We start from the raw sequence: 23,916 nt of genomic DNA, 5'->3' as shown, positions 1-23,916 counted from the left end.
CGTCTATTCGAAATGTTTTGAAAACTACTTATGTGACTACTATAAATTTCAGTCTGTCTTAATAGGTAAATATCCCACGTACTACCTACTACCATTTGAAAATGGTGAAAATACACGTTTGCCTTATATACCTGTGACTCACAATAAATAATTTTTTAATTTGAATTTGAAAAGTATTCTAACTCAAACATAATATAATATATACTAACGTATAAAGGCTGGCGTCCACTAGGCGGATCGGGCCGGGCCGCATCGCAACGCAAAAATACGCCGGCCTATGTTTTGTATGAAACATCGTCCATTAGAGACGGCCGCGGCCCGTTGCGATGCAACCCGCCCCGATCCGTCTCTAATGGACGCTTAGCTTAAAATAAGTTGGGACTCTGGCCGTAGCTAAAAGGCCCTACTCACGGTTCAACACAACCCACAATCTGCTGACACAATAATTTGTTGCAGTCGCGATTGAGCGTTCTCTACTCACGATACATCCAACCCTCAATCTGATGACACAATTTCATTCCGCGATTGCTTGCCACAACGTGTGCACGTCACGTTCGTATTAGACATGGGTCCGCCGTAACTAACAAAATTTCAAAAAGCAGGTGTTGCACTTACTGTAGCATCGTTATGGGTTTGACGCATTTGGTGCACTTCTCAACTTGTACACCATGCTCAAATGGTGAACTTAGCAACTGGTGCACTTCTCAAATGGTACACTTCGCAACTTGTGCACTTCTCAATTGGTGCACTTCGCAAAATGTGCACCTTTTATGATGAGTGGAGATTTGGCAAAATTGTTTAAAAATGAAAGAATCTTTTGTTTTGCATAGGTTATTTTCTTTAAAAATACTATCAACCTTTTAAGTAAGGAAAATTACAATATAATAATATCATATTATCTTTATTTTGAACTTTTTGCTAAAAAAATTTTTTTTTTTCTTATTTAATGATAATGAATATGATTTCGAGGGACTTTTTTATATTTGTAAAAAATAAAAATGTCGTAATGTTTATGCAGTTTAATTAAAATTATTTATATTTTATTATAATGATTTTGCAGTAGGTAAATCTTCTGAATGAGTCATTTCTCATCTCTTTGTTAAATGAGGCATGTCCTTATAGATTTCGAAAATCTGGGTCCACAGTCCACACAGTTTTTTCTTTATTAGTCGTCATGTTGCACGTGCGAGGTGGATATGGCGACCCGGAGGCGCAAGAAACGTGCAATCCGCCACAGCGCTTGATCGCGATTGAGCCAAGATTGGAGCAATCACAATACTCACGTTTCAACACGCACACAATCTGCTGAGACAATTTGTCTGGTTGCTTCCGCGCCGATGCAATTCGCAACATGTTGGGTTACACCCCCAACGTGCCCTCAACTATACTATTGACGACACAATCGGTCGGCTCACCGCAGATTGTGTCAACAGATTGTTGCTGAAATTGAATCGTGAGTAGCTAATAGTCTGTCTAAAAAGTCAGTTTACATGGGTAACTGTTTTTGTTTCTAGCTTAAGGCTGGTTGCAGAACTTGACCGACCATCAGTGCGTACGTCCGCGTCAGTCGCGCTTGTCATATGTATGGAAATTCATAAAACCGTTCATAGCTAGACCGACCATACGCACGCGTATTGTCATGCGCATTACTAACATTACTAACATAGTTTCTAAGATTAATGTATACTAACACAAATATGGATGAAATATCTGGAATTAAAATATTATTTATTATTTATTATTATTTATCTCAATTCCATAATACACGGGTACCATCATAAGGAAGGTACCCGGTCCTTTGGAAGGCTTACGTGGGGACACGGATCCAACAGGCAGAGGCCCTTTCGAGAACTTTACTGTGTTGATTTATATTATTAGTGTCATATTCATACAATTGTTGATGCATTTGTTGTATCGTCAGGACCGACGGTACGCACTGACGGTCGGTCAATCTCTGCAACCAGCCTAAAAGGCCATATATAGCGTATTTATGTCAGCCATAAAGCTTGAAAATCATCCACTCTGTATCACTTTTATGTTCAGTATTTTTTTCTATGCCGATGAACTTTAGTTAGGTATTTATATGCTGTGGGTGTGTAAATTGACAGTGACAAAAATGAATAGTTTGACATTTGACAGTCAACCCATCAGTCTCTTGACAAGTGACAAATTTATATTTTGCAAACTGCCCACAAGTGAAAAATAAACCTCTTACACCACATTATTTAATTGTTAATACTACAGTTTTGCCATTCCCTGATAAACATATTTATCGTCGTTCTTTGCGTGCACTTCGATACCTACGTAAAATTCGATTGATCAAATTACGACATTATACTTTCCAATAGGTGCGTATTGTTTGTCCTCGATTCGTAATATTTTGTCAATTCTTATTTCACTTTTAATGAATACAATTTCCTTGTTGCCTTTGCATTACTTAGTTTTCATTTATATTCTTTGCAGCCTGTCTTATGTTGTAAAAGAAAAGTAAATCTACGTTTATAATATAAATTTGATGTATTATTAAAATGTCAATAAAACCAGAAAATGACGATGATTCGTTTATAATAATCCTTGGATCGTCTCCCGGTGCGAGTATGGATGTGAAATGCAATGGAGGGGATGCAGGCTTAAATAAATCAAACTTGGAAGATGCTATGAAAGATTTACCTGACCAAGCAAATATGGCTTTCAAGGCACAATTTCATTTGGGAGATAGTGTAAGTAATAATAAGCATATCTATGTTAATTTTATGCATCAACATTGATTATGTTTAATAATCAAATTGACAGGAACTGTTGATTGATAATTTTGGTTGAGTTTGATAAAATTTATCCAAAATAAACATTGACAATATAACTTTTTGGGCAATCTGAAAATTGAATCTCATCCTTTCGTAATTATACAAAAGTATCAAATTTTTGTAATGTTTAAAATTATGTGTATTTATTCAATACCAACTTTCATTAATAATTGATAAGCATAACTACCTTTGCTTTATAATCATAGTTATTTGTGTTTTTGAATCATTCTTCTAATTAAAATACAACGTTAAATAAAAAGGAAAACAATGTACTGATAAAAAGTCAATAAATAGTGACTTTAGCTAACTCAAACTCAAACATTTATTTATTTAATTAGACTTCTTCGAGAAACACTTTTGAAACGTCATATTTTTAACATTTACCACCGTTTTGGAAAGCAGTATCTATGGAGAAGAACCGGCAAGAAACTCCATAGTTGCTCTTTTTAATCATGTCAGTATCACAATTTAAATTACAAAATATGTAACTGTATATTATCATATCCTACCTATAAATCATATATGTATAGCTTGTTCATCATAATTCTTGATAACTTTTGCATAGGTGTATTGTTTTTATCACATATCAAGTTACATAAATAGCAGTGTTATATTCTTAGGAAAGCAATTCAACTATTAGTTATGTGGGTAGTAAGATGACACTGCTATTTATTAAGGTATTCTATCGTCACAATAATATTTTTTCTATCTTTGGATTAAATTGTATTTAAATCTCTACTAATGATATAAAGCTGAAGAGTTTGCTTGTTTGAATGCGCTAATCTCAGGAACTACTGGTCCTATTTGAAAAATTATTTCGGTGTTAGATAGCCCATTTGTTGAGGAAGCCTATAGGCTATATATCATCACGCTTAGACTAACAGGAGCGGAGTCATGCCGGTGAAACCACGGGGCGCAGCTAGTTAATTCATATAATTTAACAAATCAGCTAGCTTTCTATAAATAGAATTTAAAATGTGAGTGAAGTCCCGTGTCCCCGTAGTGGGGTAAGGGGCAGATGCATTATGCATACATCTGTTTCACTGATCGATTTTCTTTAGGGACAAGTAGGTGATCAGCCTTCTGTGTCCTACCAGACCGAGACATTTTTTTTTTCTTCGTCTCCACCGGGAATCGAACCCAGGACCCCTCGGTTCTACGCCCACGCGTCAACCACTGTAGCCTACACGCCTATAGTCCTATCCAGACAATAATACTAAATCTACATATTATTATTCAGCAAGACAAAATCTTCATATATTTTTATTTATATTAACAGAAATTATTATAAAGAGAACACAATATGTTTAAAGAGACGCCTCCAATATTTTGATGATTTATTCAGATTTTTCTTTTGACCTATAAAGTACACTTTTTTCTAGACTTTTACTACAGACATTCACATCATTTAATTATTTAAAGTTGTAAATAGATGCATATTTTTGCTAATGGTGCCAAATAGTAAATTCTCATATACAAAGTTGTATATATTAATATGAATAAATCTGTATGATTCACAATTTTTTTGCTTGTTCACATGTTATAATGTTGTTTCTATAACATCTTTGTTTAGTCTATACTCAGCCTAAATTAGTTAAATACACACAAACACACACACACGCACACACACACGCACACACACACATACACACACACTCACTCACAGACATACATCTGCACACGTATTATGTTTGTAAACTCTAGTTAAGGAAGAGCGGGTCCTCCTGACACAGGTTTTGTAAACTTACTAGGAGGACTCATCCATTTTCTGTACATATGAAAACTGTGTGTATGAGAAATAATTTATATTTTCATTTTCATTTTTTTCAAATGAATATTTTGAAGATAATGTAGCTTTACACTGTATGTTTGTTATTGTAGTTCTTCTCTTTATCATACCTCAAGTTAATTGAAAATTGTACCTATTAATAATGGTAATATGTTTTGATTGCAATTATTTTTAATATCATACTTATAAGTGACAATAACTCTGACAGCATATGATCTATATATATATATATATATATATATAAATGAAACCCGTTTCGCGTTGTCACGGCATCACGCGTAAATGGGTGGACCGATTTCGATAATTCTTTTTTTATTATATTCCTTGAAGTACGAGGATGGTTCTTATGTGGAGAAAACGTAAATATGTACCACGGGCGAAGCCGGGGCGGACCGCTAGTTTAATAATAAAATACATACAGTACAAGCTTATTTTTTAATATTATGAATCAGGAAGTATTTACTTAGTGAGCACTTATTCTTTTTCTATTTTTATCCGATAAGGTAGGTAAGTGAATTTATGTATTGCACCACAATTTTTAAATGCCACAGATTTGGACAAGTGAGGTTTATGTATAAAAACTTCATACATCATAAAATTACTTGTTAAATTGCAGTGTTTTATTTTCATAATTCATAAGTTACAGAAAACTATTTAAGAATAATATTATTTAAAAAAAACTAGCTTCCTCTTCAGAACTGTATTGCTCATAACCAATCTTATCTTCCAAGCAGATTTTGTCTTTATATGTTTCTCAAATTGATTTAGCCAAAATGTCAAAATTCGTTAAGATCAGTTCAGCCGTTCTTGATTTTAAGTGGTGTGATTTACCTGACTTACTATTACGTATATGAATAGATTATACTATAAAATAGTCATTTCCAAGTTTCTTGTCAATTATTCTCCTTAGCGACATTCCAATTTAGAGATACATAAAAAAAAGATTATACATAAACATAAAAAATAACGAAATACTTTACATTTTCAGCCATCCCCAGCCAGCATGATGGTTGCCAGCACAATCATAACCGACGACAGAAGTACAGAGGAATTACAGAAACGATTTGGCGAGCTTCTCGATGAGAATGTAGTACTCAAAGAGACGTTGAAACAAAACAACGATTCAATGAAGGAACAGTTTTCGTTGATAGCCTCATGCCAAGAGGATATGGTGAAAACTCATAAACTGCATAAGGAGAAGTTTGATGAAACGAGGGAGCTTGTGGAAAAGGTATTTGCTTGCATTTTACTTTAATAAAAAAAGAGCGCATGTTTTGGCAAGAGTTAAAGATACCAAATCGTCGCCTTACTCCATGACGTGATGGTATTGCTATGACGCATTGAAATTTTACTCTCAACGCGCCTAAAGAAATTTCACTTCAAAAATTATATTAGCACACCATCAACTTTAAAATTAAATGTTAATAAAATGAACTAATTAATCATGTGATTTAGTTGTGGTTGACTTATCTGCTACAAATTGAATAAAAAGTACTTTTGAATTATGTGCATTAATAAACCAAAGGAAATGAGATAAATTAATATAATAAAGCTAGTTTACCTATTAATTTGCTTATAATTTTTGTTTGTGCTCGCCAAATGTTATTTTAATTAACTCTGCAGTCTTTGTCTGTAGTGAAAAAAATTATGTTTTCATAATATTCCTAAGGGACTCAAGCCATTTTTTCTTTCTGTTTTCTACACTAATATTATAAAGTGGAAAACTTTGTTTGTTTGTTTGTTTGATTGTACTGGACTGATTTTAAAAATTCTTTCACCATTCGAAAGCTACATTATCCTCGAGTAATATAGGCTAGGTTTTATCCAGGAAATCCCACGGGAACGGAAACTATGCGGGTTTTTCTTTGAAAACGCGGGCGAAGCCGCAGGCGGAAAGCTAGTTTCTTATAAAATTCATTGAATGGACTATAAATCTTGAAAATATATCTAGATAGCTTTTCTTAATCTCTTTACATAAAACTTTCAACACAACCTCATTGGTTAAAAAGAAAATTTAAACTGTGTATATTTTAATAAATCAATTATTTAAATAATCAATATTTTCTTTACAGCTACGTCAAGAAAACAAAAAGCTCAAAGACGATATAGTGCGTCTATCTCAAACAGATATACTTACAAACGGTGACGTGAAGTCTGGCGCGTCGTCCACAGTGGAGTTTGTGACGTCACCAGATGATGATACTATCAACAAGTTGACAGCACAATTGGAATTAGTTGAAAAACAACGGAGACAGGTATGTTATATGTATGATGGAATTAAAATAGATTTAACTAATCCATAGTAATATAATACATGCAAAGTAACTCTGTCCGTCTTTTTATGCCTAAACAAAGGAGACAATAAGAATGATATTTCATACAGATAAAGGTTGATACATGAGAAAGGACATAGGATAGGTTTTATCCCGGAAATCCTACAGAAACGGATATATGCGGGAATTAAGGTCATCACAATAAGTGGGCGAAGCCGCGGGTGAAAAGCTTGTATTTATATACCTAATTTTTAAAATACCCTATCTTACTTGTCACTTCGTACAAATATTATAAATGCCGTCTGTGAGGATGGATTGATGATGAATGTAGTTTTGTTGCTCTTTCATGTAAAAACCTCTGAACGAATTCTAATGATATGGCAGTGATGTAGTTTATGTACTAGAATAAATAACACATAACCTGTAGAAATACTTGCTTTTGCGGATGAAACCGCTAGTATGCCTAAACATAAAACTACTTTGGACCGATTTTGCTGTATTTTTTCCCAGTTAATAGTTTGTACTGTAACAAAAACTTTTATTGTTTTTCAGGTTATAGTAGAGAATGAGAAACTAACATGGCAGAAAGAATCATTAGAACATATAGTGGACGCGACGTCTAAAGAAAGGGATGATGTTAAAGAGAAATTGAAGAACATTGAGGTAAAATTATTAAGCTATTGCATAGCTTCTATCGCGGGCCTTGAGCGCGGGGACCGAATCGAGAAATTCCGTAACGAAAAAACCTCACGCTCCCCACTCCGACGGGCGGAGGTGTGGCTTGAAGGCATAGCATGCAATCAGTGGCGGTACGTTCATACAAGCCGAAAAGCCCGGCTTGCCTAAGGAATTCGCTACGAGACAGGAAAATACCCAAATTCACTTTTGAATATTCGCGCGCAACGAGCAATTCAAAATTTGCTCCGAAATTCAATGAAAACTCACCAACAAACAATGTCGAATTCGAGTCAAACTTTTTAATTTCATCCTTCTTGCTATCTAAATAAAGTCGTACTTTGTATAAACAGTGCGGTGTCCTTCTTGAGTGACATATAGTTCTCTCGCTTGCACTCGTGGGCTTTTACCGGGCTTTGCGCTTATCTCTTCTAACGTATGAAATTTCGTTGAAGTAGCTACATACCTATCTATAGAATTCTATAGCAATTTATATGGCCAACAAAACCGGGCTTTAACAGTGTGAAGATAGTTACGATTGCGCGTCGCGCGAACGAACGTCGTGAATATTATTGTTAGTATGGTTTAGCGCGTGATTATGCCGGTGTAATTTAGGTTAAGTTTTTCGAATTTTGTGATAAAATAAGTGTCGCGACACAGATTGTATTGTAAATTGTGATGGTTTGCTTTGTGCTCAGCGGGGAAAGGTAAAATCATTAAACTTTACTGTAAAACAACGATTAATTTCTTCATCAAAACCAACTCCCGATTTGTGCAGTAGGTAAGTAACATACACCAAATTTTAATTGTAATGTTTACGAATTAATCGATTTCATGAATGAGAATTGGTTAGAAGAAGCCTTCTGATGAAACTTGCACATATTTTGGTATTTACGATTCTTGCTAGTTGTTCTTCCACGGAGCGTGCTTTCTCAGCGTTAAATTGAATTCATAGGTAGGTAGGTACGGATTTAAGAAATACACAAGGCCAAGAACGCCTTTCTGAATTAACAATGACTGTCATTGAAAAGAGCTGTTAATTGAATTAAAACAATCACCTAAGTAGGTACCTACTTCTATTCTGATGTTATAAAATATTTCCTTCAGAAAGATCGGCGTTTTGAATTAGAATATACCTAAATGATCTGTACAATTTTATAATATAATGTCATACAGTTTTATATAATTTATAGATATAGATTTTAATATGATTGTAATGGTAAACGTTTGACTCAACTGTTTGCGGGCGCGCGTGAAGATTTAATTCGGTATGTTCACATTTTTTATAAGTTTTATAACGAACATAGGTACCTACTTAGTAACACAGTGTATACCTAATTCAAGAAAAGGGTACCCAGCAAACACTTCGAAAAATTTGGGCTTGCCCAGTCCTTACACCCTAGGCACGCCACTGCATGCAATAGCTTTACCGCGGCAGTCCCCGAGTGCCACAAGTCTTTTTTTATTTTGAAGTGACTTAACAAGTATTAGGCCAGGAGAAAGTGACAGATATTATTGGGTCATTTGTACCACAATGGTGTTTCTTCGGGGGTCTTAGTATGCAATGACAAAGAAAAATGATGGTCAGAACGCTGGTACCGGCGGCCCTGTCGCGTGGGCGTTAGTCGAACTCGTCGGATAAATTAGTCTTGTCTCCTGGTCTATATATTATTAATAACTCAGCCCCCGGAATCACAGACACAATAGAAAATCTATTGTGTCGTGGTCAGATCGGCCGCTCGGGGCTCAATGGGATAAGTTCCTATTATTCAGAAGGTCGAATTTCGATCGTTAAATGAGTAACATTAAAAAAATACAAAACTGCTGGATCTATTTTGATAATATATTGGGTTGTTTCAGTTGGAGTTCTCACATTACAAATGCGGCATGAACGATATGGTCAAGAATTATAAGGAGCAAGTAAAAGAATTGAACACAAAACTACGAGAGGCTTCGAAAAATGTGAGTGTGAAAAAAACAATTATTATTATTTTTTAACTTTTCGTATATTTCTTTACTCTTTCTTGATTTAAAGATATTTTTCGAGGCTTTAAAATTAAAATTAACTTTTTTTTAACTTAGTAGATATTTTGAAAAAATAAAATTTACATAATTACTGCTACAGAAAATTTCTCCTAAAAATTATGTACACCAGATTTAGAATGCGCTACAATAAAATTGGCGTATATCGAAAATATTTTTCAGGATACTTCGAGTTCTGAAATAACTAAAAGAGATGAAGTTATTAAACAGCTAAATGGGAAAATAACGGCTCTTCAAACTGAATACAAGGCGGCACAAATGAAAATATTAGACTTGGAGAATATTAAGGTAAGGCGCTTTAGTCGCGTTGAAAGTAAAATTTCAAGGTCGCGTCATGGCAACAGTCACGTCATGGATTGAAGTGAAACTTCTTTAGGCGCGTTGAGAGTAAAATTGCAAGGTCGCGTCATGGCAATACCGACACGTCATGGAGTATGGCGACGATTTTGGTATCTTTGAATCTTGCCAAAGAAGTTTCACTTCTGACACGTGTTTTCATCACTCTTTTTTGTACAAATATGTATGTCATGGTTTTTTTAATCTGAGACAAAAAACTTTTCTAACTTTTATATTATTCCGTTTTTCCCAAGAAAAAATGACAGTTAAAAATTATACATATAATTGTAGTGAAAGTAATTTCTTTTATGTAATAAGTTTTATTATTATTTCAGTTGGAGTTTGCACAATACAAATGTGGTATTAACGATATGGTGAAAACGTATAAGGAACAAATACAAGAATTAAACCTAAGGATTAAGGATGTACAGAAAATTGTGAGTTAAAATACTCTATTTGATTCTTATGACTTTGCTTTTTTTTGCTTTAATTACTTCGCAAATTTGAAGGGAAGTTCATTTAGAAACTTTAAATAGAGCTCCTCATTGTATTGCACAATGAGTACGTCATTTCGAAAATCTGCTAGGAATACAAAATGTATGGGAAATCAAATGTATGGGAGCGTTTAATGTAACATTTTTGGATATTTCTCTTTATATTTTTTAAAAAATTATTATGGCCCTTTTACTCATTATAAAGTACTTTCGATTTCAGTTTAAAGTTTTTTGATATCTGCAATAGTTACGGAATAATCGCTTGTGCGCACTTAACGATTACACCCTGTATATTTAAATTTTATAGTGTATATGTTTTTATAGTAATACTCTTTGTAATGCTTTAAAATAGTTTTATTGCTTTTACATATTATTTTTTATGCTATCCTTTTATTATAGGTATTCCAACCCGTCTATACAACAAGCGATGGTGCTGAGAAATCTTCGCAATATGCTGGCTACTTGACAAACGTGCAAACGTATAATCGTACACTTAAGCACTTAGCTGAACACTTAAATAACTTGACCAGTGGGTAAGTTACACTTATGTCACTTTATGTTTGTGGGTGCTTAAGTTATTTTTGTAAGTAGAAATACCCGTCTAAAAAGATTGAACTTTTTGGGAAATTGTGGTGTTTATACACAGAGTAGAATAATTAAATAAATACTTATTTAAAATAGGTGGAATTTACTTATTAATTTCCGTGATTTTTCTTTAATTTAGTTGTTTCTTAAAACTGGTCCGTTTTTACTGGCATAAAAAGGAAGTCTATGTTCACCCATTTCTTCGCTAATTGTGGACGAAATTTTTTGTTTATTCAAAAATCTATTTACAGTTTTTTTTATTCGTAAAAATCAAGAAAGATGCTTTTGTCGGACTTTATCAAAAGTACTGCAATTATGTTGTCAAAACGCATCGAAAAATATTCGTATGTAAGAAATTACACGCGAGGCCGGGTTAAATATTAGTTTGAATGTAATAAGAATGTACTGCGATTCTACACAGCTACCTAATTGATGTAGGTACCAGATAACAAAACGCAGCAAGTCAACGACTATTAGCAAAGTGAGGGTAGTTGGGTCGAACGTCGTATAAACAACGTCCGAGCCCCTATACAGGATTCGTAGATACGAATGCGCCACGAGTTTAAGAAAAGCGGCTTTTTATAGTATTCGACAGCTAAGCATGTTCAGACATTCGAAATAATGACAACTAAATTGACAACTAGATATTCATCCACAAAAATATTAAATCCAAAGTTACGTCTAACACTTATGAATGATTTTCAGACTATCCGATGGTCTTGTAAAAACACTGGGCGCTATAATAACTGCGCAAGAGTTCAAACTGGAAAGGGCTTCGTTGGAGAAACTGCGCAGTAGCCTCGTCGAAGTTAAACAACATATTGAGAAACAACATAGCACTGTTGTTGGTAATATGTAAGTATTATACGAGATTCGCTTCGTTTTCGCTTCGCTTTTGAAATTTTTTTTGTACAATATAAATTGTTTACAATTATTGCTATAAAGTCTATAAATTCATGGTTTTACAGAGGTTTAAATTTCTCCTAATCTATTGTCTATCAAATATTTTAAATGTTTCGGAAAAAAAATACGAAAAATATAGCTTTAAAGCTTTTCTTTTTTTTTAATCTCATTTGAATTGTGTAATAAATACGCTGTTGCTCTGTGATGTAATAATATTCATTTTACAGTGGCGAAGTGAAAGGCACAATGTCTATATTTGAAGCGATATTCAAAGATTACAATGAATTATTGAAGAAGACGGTCACGAAACAAGATAGTGTAAGTGAAACTCTTTTGTTTATCCTATTTATACGTAGTATTAAGCCTTAAATTATTAAAAATAACTGGATAAAACTGGCCTCAAATGTCTGTCAAAATTCGAGTCGAAAGCTAAAAACAAATTTCGAAAGTCTAAAAAAATGTTAAAGCTTATAGGCATTACTTTAAGGTCTATCCACATAACGTACCAAAAGTAACGGCCTATAGTAACCATAGCTGTTTAAATTTATTTTACACACGGCTTTTTTTTCTTTTTGGTTAAGCAAAGCTTTAACAATATTCTTGTGAATGCACACAGCTCTGTGCCATCTAGTTGTGCGAGTGTGTGTGCGTGCGTACGCATGGGTGCAAGTGTGGGTGCGTGCGTTTGCGTACGTGTTTGCGTATCTGTATGATACCATGCTATATTTTTTTAAGCTATTGCATAGCTTCTATCGCGGGACTTGAGCGCGGGGACCGAATCGAGAAATTCCGTAACGAAAAAACCTCACGCTCCCCACTCCGACGGGCGGAGGTGTGGCTTGAAGGCATAGCATGCAATAGCTTTACCGCGGCAGTCCCCGAGTGACACACGTCTTTTTTTTTAAATTTAATTTCGCTTTTGTTCCCTTCCGCTGGGAGGTGGGGAATAAAGCTTTTGTACTAGATGGATAATTTTTTTCCTTTTTTTTCATGTTCTCTTTGTTTTGTACGTACGTACATTTGTGTGCGTGTATGCGTATCTATATGCATTATGCGTGTATGTTACTGTGTTTTAATTGTTTTTATTATCTAATATATATTATAAAGGCCAAAGTTTGTATGGATGTATGGATGTATGGATGTTTGTTACTCTTTCACGTAAAAACTACTGAACCGATTACAATGAAATTTAGCACACATATAGAGGGTAACTAGACTAACACATAGGATATTTATTTATTTATTTATTTATACTCTTTATTGTGCTGCCAAAATACATACAATACAAACAAAACTTATTCTAAAAGAAAAACAGCACAGAAGGCGGCCTTATCACTCAAGAGTGATCTCTTCCAGGCAACCAACTGATAGAAGGATAAATAATAAACTAGAAATAGGAGGTAGGTTGGTAGAAAGTATACGCAAAGATAAATAAATAATAATGTTATACAAAGATAATAAAAATATTATTTAATAAAGATTATAAACTAAATACTATAAAATAATAACATACATAAAAAAATAAACATATCATATGTAAAATATATATATTTACATACATATTATAAATACATATAAAATAATAAAAGACAAGGAACAAGGAGTCATTAGAGAAATAATATACATATAATAATACATATTATAATGAGCTAAATATGCTATACCGAGTCAAAAGCCAGATTTGAGTAATGATTTCGGACGAGATTTTTAAAACAAGTTAGGGATTGAGCTTGTCTGATGTTTATCGGCAGTTCATTCCAGAGGTTTATGGCAGTGACTGTAAAGGAATTACCAAAGAAATGTGTTCGATGAAAAGGAGTAGACAGAACAAGCCTATCGACCGAACGAAGAGAATAGCTTTCACAATGCAGGAAGTTAAATTTCATTTTGAGATAGGAGGGGGTCTTGGGGTCAAAAAGGATACGATACAGGAGAAGCAAATAATGCACATTCCGGCGAAGACGAATTCTTGCGGAAAGAGGAGACGTGGTCGTATTTACGGAGACCAAATACGAACCGAATACCGAAGTTCTGAAGTCGCTCAAGTTTGTCTAGTTGCTCAACCGTTAAGTCAGGAAAGCATGCATCAGCGTAATCAATAATGGGAAGGAGTAGGGACTGTGCTAGCATAATTTTTGTCGGTATGGGTAAGAAGTTACGCAGACGTCGTAGAGAACTAGACGCGGCGTAAAATTTCCGACCAAGTTCTTGAATCTGGTGGGACCAAGATAAAGTTTGATCTAAGTGAATACCTAAGTTTTTAACATGCTTACTAAAAGGTATTATAACACCGTTAATATGTACAGCAGGCAATATACCCCAGTCAACCTCAGATATTTGGTAAGGACTACCAACTACAATAACCTGGCTTTTTGCGGGGTTGATCTTAAGGCCGAATTGATCGCACCAAATGACAATTTTAGCCAGTTCATTATTAATAGAATGAACAGCATTTGGTAGTTCATCGAGTGTCGAATGGGTATAAATTTGTAAGTCGTCAGCAAACATATGGTAGGGAGAAGTTAATTGAGAAGTAAGATTATTTATGAAAATAGCAAAGAGAAGAGGTGACAAGACGCCACCCTGAGGCACACCGGCGGCAACTGCGCACCAAGTTGACTGATTTTTTCCATCAAAACACGCTGCCGCCGATCGCCCAGGTAACTTGAAAACCAATCAAGAACTGTTGATGAAAAGTTAATAAGACGAAGCAAACTCAGCAGAATATCATGATTTATCATGTTGAAGGCATTGCTAAAATCAAGAAGTGCTAAAACTGTGAGTTGCTTGTTATCCATACCGTAACGAATGTCATCTGTAACTTTAACAAGTGCAGTGGTCGTACTATGACCAGGACGGAAACCAGACTGATGAGGACTAAGGATATTATTAATGTTAAGGAAAGTGCTAAGCTGGGAATGGATAAGGCGCTCGAGTACTTTGGACAAAAATGGTAGGATGGAAATAGGACGAAAATCAGATAAGTTTGATGGATTAGATTTTTTGGGGAGGGGAATGATGTGAGCATCCTTCCAGGAGCTAGGAAAAGTTCCGGAGATGATTGAAAAATTTAGGATATGGGTAATGACGGGAATAATGATATCAAGGATAGGAATGATCATATTACGACTGATAAGATCAGTACCGATGGCATTCGACGATATGGACAGGATAGCCCTCTTAACTTCATCAACAGAACTTTGTTTAAAAACAAACGGAGGAAAAACAGAAGTAGAAGCGGTAGAAAGATTATTAAGAGTAGAGTTTATTTTTACAGTGGCATTAAGTGAAGATGAAGAAGCAAAGTGAGAATTTAAATTATCCAGGTTGATGTTACATGAAGGGAAAGTATGGGAAGATTTACCAACTCCTAGAGATTTTAAAAATTTCCATATTTTAACAGGGTCGCCGTTCTCGACCGACTTGTGAATATGACGTCTTTGTGCATCCCTACACAATACGTGGGATTTCCGGGATAGTTTTTATCCCGGAAATCCCACGGGAACGGGAACTATGCGGGTTTTCCTTTGCAAACGCGGGCGAAGCCGCGGGTGGAAATCTAGTTTTTCTCATACTTCCAGCCTCCGCCCAGCGCAAGTGTAGAACAATTAACAGCGGCGTTAGTTGCTCGCGGTGAGGAGGTGCAAGCGTTGGAGAACGAGATAGCCATGTTGATCGGGAACAAGGAGGACTGCGACTTGCTGAAGGCGCAGGTCGAGTTGTACAGGTTAGTGATAGTTTTGGGGCTTGTTATGATGCGGGCGTAATGAAAGAAGAAAATACTGTGTAAAGGTTATAATCAATAACTACATAAACTTATTAAGTGAAGTCCCATGTCCCCATAGTGGGGTAAGGGGCAGATGCGTTATACATCTGTTTCACTGATCGATTTTCTTTAGGGACAAATAGGTGATCAGCCTTCTGTGTCCTGCCAGACCGAGACATTTTTTTTTCTTCGTCTCCACCGGGAATCGAACCCAGGACCCCTCGGTGCTACGCTCACGCGTCAACCACTGTACCAAGGAGGCGGTCACATAAACTTATTAGTATGTAATTAATATTCTACCTATGCGACCTTTTTTTTTTTTTTAGTGGGGAAATCTTGCATAGATACCCACGGTCTCCGGGGAAGAGGCCGTGGGTTATGTCGGATTCCTACCGACCAAAACCCCACTGTGTTCCGTCAAGCCGCATCAGCGACAGGGCCACGGGTATGTGTAGAATTCATCCGTGACCCTACCTATGCGACCTACCCGCGACCTAACAAGCCCGTGACTGTACATGCATAGCGCACAAACTGTTTATTTATACGAGTTGTGCGCTTTCTTTGTGCTACACTTGTAATTCGATAGCTAATAATTCGGCTTATCGTCGCTACAATAGTATCAGTTTACTTTCAGTGAATTTACATCAAACGAACATAGAGACAGTGATCTTTTAGTGTAAACGAAAACTCGTATTCAGTGTTGTTCAGTATTAGAACATTGCATATAATCTTTTTGAACGCACTAAGAACGTTAGCGTTAGCGTTAACGATGCATGTTAGCCGAGGAAACATGGTAAATTTGATATATAAAAAACGGAATAGCTTTTTTCCTAGATCCTACAAAGAAGACAGGCAGTATAAATTTTTATTTATTCGTTTTTAATCGTTTTAATTTTTGTTTATAGAAGCGACTTCGAAGCGGAAAGACAATCCCGCGAAATGATGGCCAGCGAAAAAGAGGTGTTAGCCACCGATCTCAGGGTTTTACAGAAGAAACATGAAGAATTAACCAAACACGTGAGTTATTTATAAAAACTATGATGAATAGCAAAATATATGAAACCTGTAGTTTTGTTACCATAAAAAATTTAGTCTTACAGCCGGTTCCTTAATTAAAAATTGATTGATTGCGAAAGCTTATGTCAGGAAGAAGAAAATATTTAAGCATTGTTTGAGACGTTACTCAATTCAGAAACCTGTTTGTACATATTTAGTTGAAGGCCTAAATACAAACAGTGTACGGAACCATCGACTCTAATTAATTGTCCTGTACATTAAAATTAACTATCTATTAACTAAATATATGTTTTTGAAGTGAAACATTTTTAGGCGCGTTGAAAGTAAAATTTCATCGTCGCGTCATGGCAATACCCTCACGTCATGCGGCGTCGATTTTGATATCTTTGAATCTTGCCAAAGAAGTTTCAAGATTATAATAGTGTCAATTAAGTTTTAATATTATTATTTTTTGCAGTTAGAAGAAGTGCGTAAAGTAAGTCCATCCATATACAGTAATACTAAAGCCAAAGCGCAGAACGGAACACAGAGTACGGCAAAACGAATTACTTTCAATGAACAAAGAAATGCTACAAATGCTACTTCTGTGAATACTGCTGGAACTACTGCTGGAGCTACTGCTAGAGCTACTACTGGAGCAACTGCTGCTTCTGGAACTACTGAGAAGAAAACAGTGAGTTTTTTTTTCGATTTTTTTTCAATTGTTTAATAATTTACAGCACTGAAAAATAGGCGATATTTTATTTTGCTTAAATGATACTTCTATGAAAAAAAAAACGCCTATAATAACTTAAAGACTATAAAAACTAAATCCTTGTGACGTGTCTTTTTATAACTTATTGATCAGGTAAAATCTTCATATTTTTAAATCTAGATAGATCTGTTTGTTCTCCAAGAATATATTACTTCCATTTTTGCAATTTTTATGTTCCTTTTTTGTTTTTTTTTTTTTCAATTCCCGACATTAGGACGTTCAAACCATCTCTTCAGCCAAACATATTTATTTATTATTATTTATCATCGATAATAAGGTGAAAAAGAAGAAACCGTTGGAGCAGCAAAAGAACGGCATACACGAGACTACGCCACCGCCGTTACGATACGACTGTCCAGTGTGCGACAAGCCTTTCAAAACTTTGATATTGTTACAGCAACATGTTGATAGTTGTCTATTATAACCTCAAATGAAATAATTAAAATAGTTAAAATAAATATTAAAATACAACTGAAGTGTAAGTAGTAAATTCAATTGCATTTATTTGCGAAAGGATAGAATTCGTCATAACATATTGGATGCATTTAACAAAAAGAACTAAGTATTTGTCGCAATGTTAAAAATTAATTTCTAGTCATCGATTTTGATGTCATTTTTTTACGATATGTCTTCAGCAACTCCGCCATTTTGAAAAAAATACGCATAATTTTAGAAAAAAAAATTACAGTTAAAAATGGCCCATTTTTGATGGCCATGTTTTCAAAAGTGTAAATATGATAGTTGCCTTTTATAGCACCCGTCTATGGCATTAGTTAGGTGTCGTGATTTTGTCAAAGTGCTTTTTAATTTATGGCATTTTTTTTGGAAAAGGTGAAAAATTTAATACATATCTTCCAAAGAACAATACTTATTATATTTTTTTTTTCTAAATACAATTTTTTTAACAGCATAGCGATGTAACAGCTATGTTTTTAAGTTCAATGATAAGAGAAAAAAGCAGTTTTGTTTTAAAAAGAATATAGGTTTGGACTCTTAAGATTTAGTTAATTTTTTGTGTGTTTTAGAATAACTTAGATAAAATTGCAATTGTATTCGAAATACATATTGTTATTGTAATAATATAATTTTAATTTAAGCGTTGATTTTAACATATTTTTGTTATTTTGTTGAAGTTTTTTTGCATCAAAAACTACAAATATAACAAGCATTTTTTATTATTAACGAATTTATTTTGTTATTAAATGTATTTTTTAGTTTTTTATTATATTTTTTTATTATTACATCCTTCCATATTTGATACGATTTTCGTTTAAAATAGGTGAGATATTTTACAATGTTTTAAGCATTGTGTCTACTAACAAAACATGAATATGAATTTAGATGCTAAATAGTTAACGGCATTCATAGTAAATTGAATTTAACCTTATCTAACACAATTTAAATAATCACTTTCTAAAGGAGTTTTATTTTTTAGTATCTGTTACTTTTTTTTTCTAAACTCTTCGCGTTCTTTCTCGCGCTTTTTGAGCATTGATTTTCTTTTAACATGTTATGGTTTGAAGTTGATGTTGTTTTTGTGTTATAGAAACGAAATAATAATGCATGTGTAAAACCACGTGATACACAAGACCGCCTCCTTGGTACAGTGGTTGACGCGTGAGCTTTAAGGCGAGGGTCCTGGGTTCGATTCCCGGTGGAGACGAAGAAAAAAAAATGTCTCGGTCTCGTAGGACACAAAAGGCTGATACCTACTTGCCCTTAAAGAAATCCTTAAAGAAGATCAGTGAAACAGATGTATAATGCATCTGCCCCTTACCCCACTTGGGGACATGGGACTTCACTAAAACCACGTGTGTTTATGACAAAGTTTATGTTATTGTGAAGATATATTATCAATAACCTTTTAAATATAAATGTTGTGTGTGGTTGTGTTTTGATAACTAGTATTTTTTTAATAATAACTAATAAAATGTTTAATGTTTTTCAGGTTTACAAGTGTCCGAAATGCTTACATTTCTCCAGTGACCAATATAAAGTAATGGAAGACCATTTCGACTACTGTTTGGACGACTTTTAATCCAGAAGCTAGATAATACGCCGTGTATACGATTTCACATATTATGATTAAATACATTTTATTGTAATTAAAAACTATCTTTAGAAAAAATATTTCAATCTATTAGAAATAAATTTGTGGCCTAAAAATTTTGAGTATAAGTATGTGATGAGAATTTTTTTTTGTTTCAATTTTGTTCTGTACTTTACGTATATACAAGAAGCTTATATCTAATACATTGGAGATTGCACTATGAACGTTGACAAGTCACGGGAAGGTATGACCTTGAATGACGCCTGGTTGTTCCTTCATCCCTTTCACACCAACTTGCCAAGTTAGGTGTGAAAGGGACAAAAATATATATTATAATAAATGGCAACATTTATACATATAATTTTTATTTTCAAAAAAATAACTTGTCTTTCAAAAAATATGATAAATCTGTTAGAAAAATTTTCTTGCTCTAAAAAAGTTGTAATAAAAATTGAGTCTATAAGTGATGAAAAAAATATTTTTTTAGTTGATTTTGTTCTGTTTTGCAGAATTTTCTTTTGACTGATTGAATTTTAGAATTTTAATATTTAATAATTATATTCTTTCTTTCTTTAACAAATATTATACAGAGGAGTTAATTGTTTATTCCGATTCATTTAATTCCTAAAGTATTAGGTTACTTTAAAAAAATATATACCTAAAATATACCGAATTTGTCAATTCAAATTATTTTATTTTATATGGTAATAAAATGTAATTTGTGTACACGAAAAATACATTATTTTTTAATTTTATACAAATTCAGGTGCAGAATACATTAGTTTGTAAAGGATAAATAATTTTATTTTAGTTTCGCACACAATAATTTTTCTTAATCTATAATGATTGATGGATAAAAACACAGGATAAAAACTTTCAAGAAATAATTGTTAATGACAAATTTTGATTTTCTCTGTACCTATGCACAGTCTGTATGTTTACTGATTCACAAACGAATTTCCAATTGTCTCTTAATTTTTTCAAAAGCAAAAATAATAATTTGCGAGTATTTCAGTCGAAGCAAAAGTCTTTATATAAAAGTAAAATTTATTCGATCGGAAAGTCGTTTGTAAACATTGTACTGAAGTAAAACTTGTGAGAATTGTTAATAATAATTTTAAATATCCTGTCAATAAAATATAACAGGCTTCTTCCATAACGTTACCTATAGTGCCATTATTGTAAAGAGAAGAAAATAAATATAAAATATAGTATCACGTTATAAGTTTCGTATAGATATAAACGTTATATTTTTAAATATTTACAAGGAAAAAACAATTTAGTATTATTTTATCAACGTTGACATTGTAGGCTGTATAATTTTGTCATTTGTGATTGTGATAGTAAGCCGAATAAAAATATATTTTGAATAATATCATCAGTAATAAGTATCGTAATAATGTTTATTTTTACTCTGTACTCTATGGTTTCTTGGCATCATCTGACATCTACCGTCCGTGACTTTAAGAAAAAAAAATATCTATGGTTTTTTTGGTTTTGTCTAATCAAAGACACTGTATAGACAAAACATCTGCATAGATTGAGAGCTTTGGCCCTAATAACTGTAATATTCCATAAATAGTGTCCATATAGATTATTACAAAGTAAACGATGATGCTAAGATATTATTGAGACGGAGTTCAAAGTGTGATTGACAAAAGACTGCTCATGTTATGTGTTAGTATGATTCCTAGGTTAGTTCTTTGTAGTTTCAAATAAAATTAACGCACTGGATCATTTGTGTTTTATTTAGACTGCCTTGAAATGACTATTTTTAAATATTTAAATAAAAAGTAATGGAAAAAATGGAAATCGTCGGATTAACTTGAGGGTCAGTTTAATGTCACTCAATAGGCAATTTTACGCATATTGGCATAACTATAATATAATATTTTTATAATTTATTTATAATCTTAACTGGTAGCTAAGCTGTTGAATTTAGAACGTATCGAGAAATTGGGAAAGTGGCTTTAAGTTTCGGAAACTGCGCAAGATTAAGACGTGCATAAACATTCGCTCAATCAAATTCAACCGCGGCACGAGTTTTGTAAGCAGCTAATGGGTTAAATTATTATTTTCACTTACTAATAAACTTCATTTAGGTATTGATATTTTTGGAAACTTTAAATAAAACTATTTTCTCATTTTTAATCTGTTATTTTTGCTACAAATAAAATGGCGTCTGCAATTAATGTCATAGCAGGATTTGCGCGCCAAAATGAAACAAGTAGAAAACTGAATTTCGCGCTTTTTGCTATCGACCAGCGACATAGTCAATCTTATTTTCAAATTCTTCCTTTTGGTCTAAATAACGTAATACTTCCAGACATGCTGTAAAATTCGCTGTAGTAAAGCATTTTGACCTAAAATAATAAAAAAAATATATTATTATAATGATAGTTCATCCTTATGACCCTGATCACTCCCTTAAAAACATGTTTGATATATTTTAATTACTTATAATTTTTTAACTAGTTATCTACCTATCTATGAAAATACCAAATTAAGAGCAATTGACGTATCAAAAAGATATACAGGATTAACACCAACTAAATTATTATTGTATTTTAAAACGGCAACGGCCGTTTATAAGCCATGCTCTCACGAATTCGACTGAGCACACCTACGAGTCGGGCAATTACCTGACTTTGGTATTCTGAAGCGTATCTATAAATTTTATAACATATTTGTAACAGTGATGAATTCACCGTCAATATCTTAGACCATTAGGTTTCAGTTTTACACTGGACATTGGCGAATTCCCATTTAAGCATTTTTGGGTGGGGCCATAAACAAAGAAGAAGAAGTTATTAGATAATAATACGACAGTATTGTCAAACATACCTGCACAAAACGAAAACCTGTGCATCATTATAAACATGATAACAGTCGTCACACATACGGTCTAGACGAGCGAATATGGAAGTATCGAAGACCCCCTTACACTTCAGATTTATGAAGGAAGATTGAAAGTCTGCGAATACAGCCACGATCACCACCAGGAACACACCCATAGCCATAAAATACGTCTTAGATTTGTGAAGACCATTGTATAGCATATTCAAAGTTGATCCTGAAAATATGTCGCAGAAAACGGCATATCTGTACGGTGTAATATTACCTATATTTATTATTTTTTATGTTATAATATAGAGCGGGCAATAGAGTTGGTGGCAATCCACCATGGGCGGTGGAGGTTACCATTTAGGAATTAGGGCCTTTGCGTATATACTACCCGTTTTTTTATGGGTAGAGGATAGAAAGAAAGGCATTGACGACGGGAGTAGGTATGGAATGGAAAGGGTAAGAAGAAGATACAGGCTTCAGATTATATTTTCATGCTGGTTATATATAAAGCCAGTGTTTCTGTGAAGTGGGGTATGGATACGAGATAATAAGATGTGCCAATATGTTCGATATTTCCCTATTGGAGTTAGAAATAAGGACATGTGATTTATAATTTCGCAGCTTGTAGCGCAGTCATAGTCATTTTGAAAATTTAAACTTTAAAGTATTTCAGTCTCCAGACTTCGGCTGCTTTTATTTCCACCTCGTTTAAACTTTTTGTCTTACTATATGTAGGTAGGTACGTCCTTATATCTGAAACCTCTTCGTGGACGGATGCAACATATTGTAAAATCCCTGTTTAAATTCAATCAAAACCAAAAACGATTAGTATCTACCTTATAAACACGTAATTCGAGTAAGAGTTAAACTAGAAAAAAATCATTTTCTTATTAACATGTAATAATATAGTGTATCGAGACATTCCCATGTGAAAATAGCATGACATTTTTTTGTTCTAAAAAATAAGTGCAATTTGTTTCAATTATTGTGAATTTATTACGCATTCCCTTGTGTAATTGTTTGTCATCTCAATATTATTTTTATACAAGTTGAATTCTGCGGCGCCACATTTCCTACTGTGCTTAATATTCGGTTCGTAATAAAAAAACCTCAGAGGACTCTAAATACTGATCTATAGATGTGTAGTTAGGTAAGGAAAGTAGACGGTTGTCCTATATTTAATGGCAACTTAAAAGGTGCTTGATTACGATCACGAGTTAAATTAATATAAACCATAATATAATGTATTCTTGTAGGTAGAAATACATGTATAAGAAATTGTGTTAGAACAAAACCCTCCTACGTCAACAAAAAAGGAGTTGCAGGAAACTCGTGCATGCAAAAAATAATTTGGATCACCACTCAATCGGTGAAGAAAGACGAAATAGCATAGAAGAAAACGTCATGACAAGGCACACAAATCACAATTCTACAATACATTATGCAAAACTGCATTTGATAGGCAATTTGAAGCAGTGTTTCCACTGCCACACAAACATACTGCCTGATATTATGATGATGACGATGATGATGAATATGAATATTATGATGATGACATACAAAAACTTTATTTTTTCATA

The 23,916-nt window shown here is 33.7% G+C and overlaps 1 protein-coding gene across 2 annotated transcripts; it reads left to right on the top strand.

The window, feature by feature from the left end:
* Positions 1-2,163: 2,163 nt before the first annotated feature.
* On the top strand, positions 2,164-19,760 carry LOC123699042 (optineurin). 2 transcript variants are annotated; one of them, XM_045645897.1, is made up of 15 exons: positions 2,164-2,348; positions 2,464-2,720; positions 5,582-5,824; positions 6,666-6,848; positions 7,419-7,529; positions 9,402-9,503; positions 9,747-9,872; positions 10,256-10,357; positions 10,814-10,947; positions 11,705-11,854; positions 12,130-12,220; positions 15,484-15,629; positions 16,574-16,685; positions 17,143-17,358; positions 17,717-18,507. In XM_045645897.1, the coding sequence occupies exons 2-15, from the start codon at positions 2,529-2,531 to the stop codon at positions 17,861-17,863; spliced, it is 2,055 nt and encodes a 684-aa protein (XP_045501853.1). In that variant the 5' UTR covers positions 2,164-2,348; positions 2,464-2,528; the 3' UTR covers positions 17,864-18,507. The 2 variants fall into 2 exon arrangements, with proteins under 2 accessions (XP_045501853.1, XP_045501854.1); XM_045645898.1 differs by lacking the exon at positions 17,717-18,507 and adding an exon at positions 19,388-19,760 and having other exon boundaries at positions 2,166-2,348.
* The last annotated feature ends 4,156 nt before the right edge of the window (positions 19,761-23,916 follow it).

Source organism: Colias croceus, chromosome 17 (assembly GCF_905220415.1).
Source record: "Colias croceus chromosome 17, ilColCroc2.1".
In the NCBI taxonomy this organism is placed as follows: domain Eukaryota; kingdom Metazoa; phylum Arthropoda; class Insecta; order Lepidoptera; family Pieridae; genus Colias; species Colias croceus.
Note: the sequence above shows the minus strand (reverse complement) of the source record. Positions and strands in the feature narration are given on the sequence as shown.

Coding starts and splice junctions, on each gene's coding strand:
- LOC123699042 (XM_045645897.1), top strand. CDS start 2,529: ATGTCAATAAAACCAGAAAATGACGATGATTCGTTTATAATAATCCTT. Junction 2,721..5,581: donor AATTTCATTTGGGAGATAGT/GTAAGTAATAAT, acceptor TTACATTTTCAG/CCATCCCCAGCCAGCATGAT. Junction 9,873..10,255: donor TAGACTTGGAGAATATTAAG/GTAAGGCGCTTT, acceptor TTATTATTTCAG/TTGGAGTTTGCACAATACAA.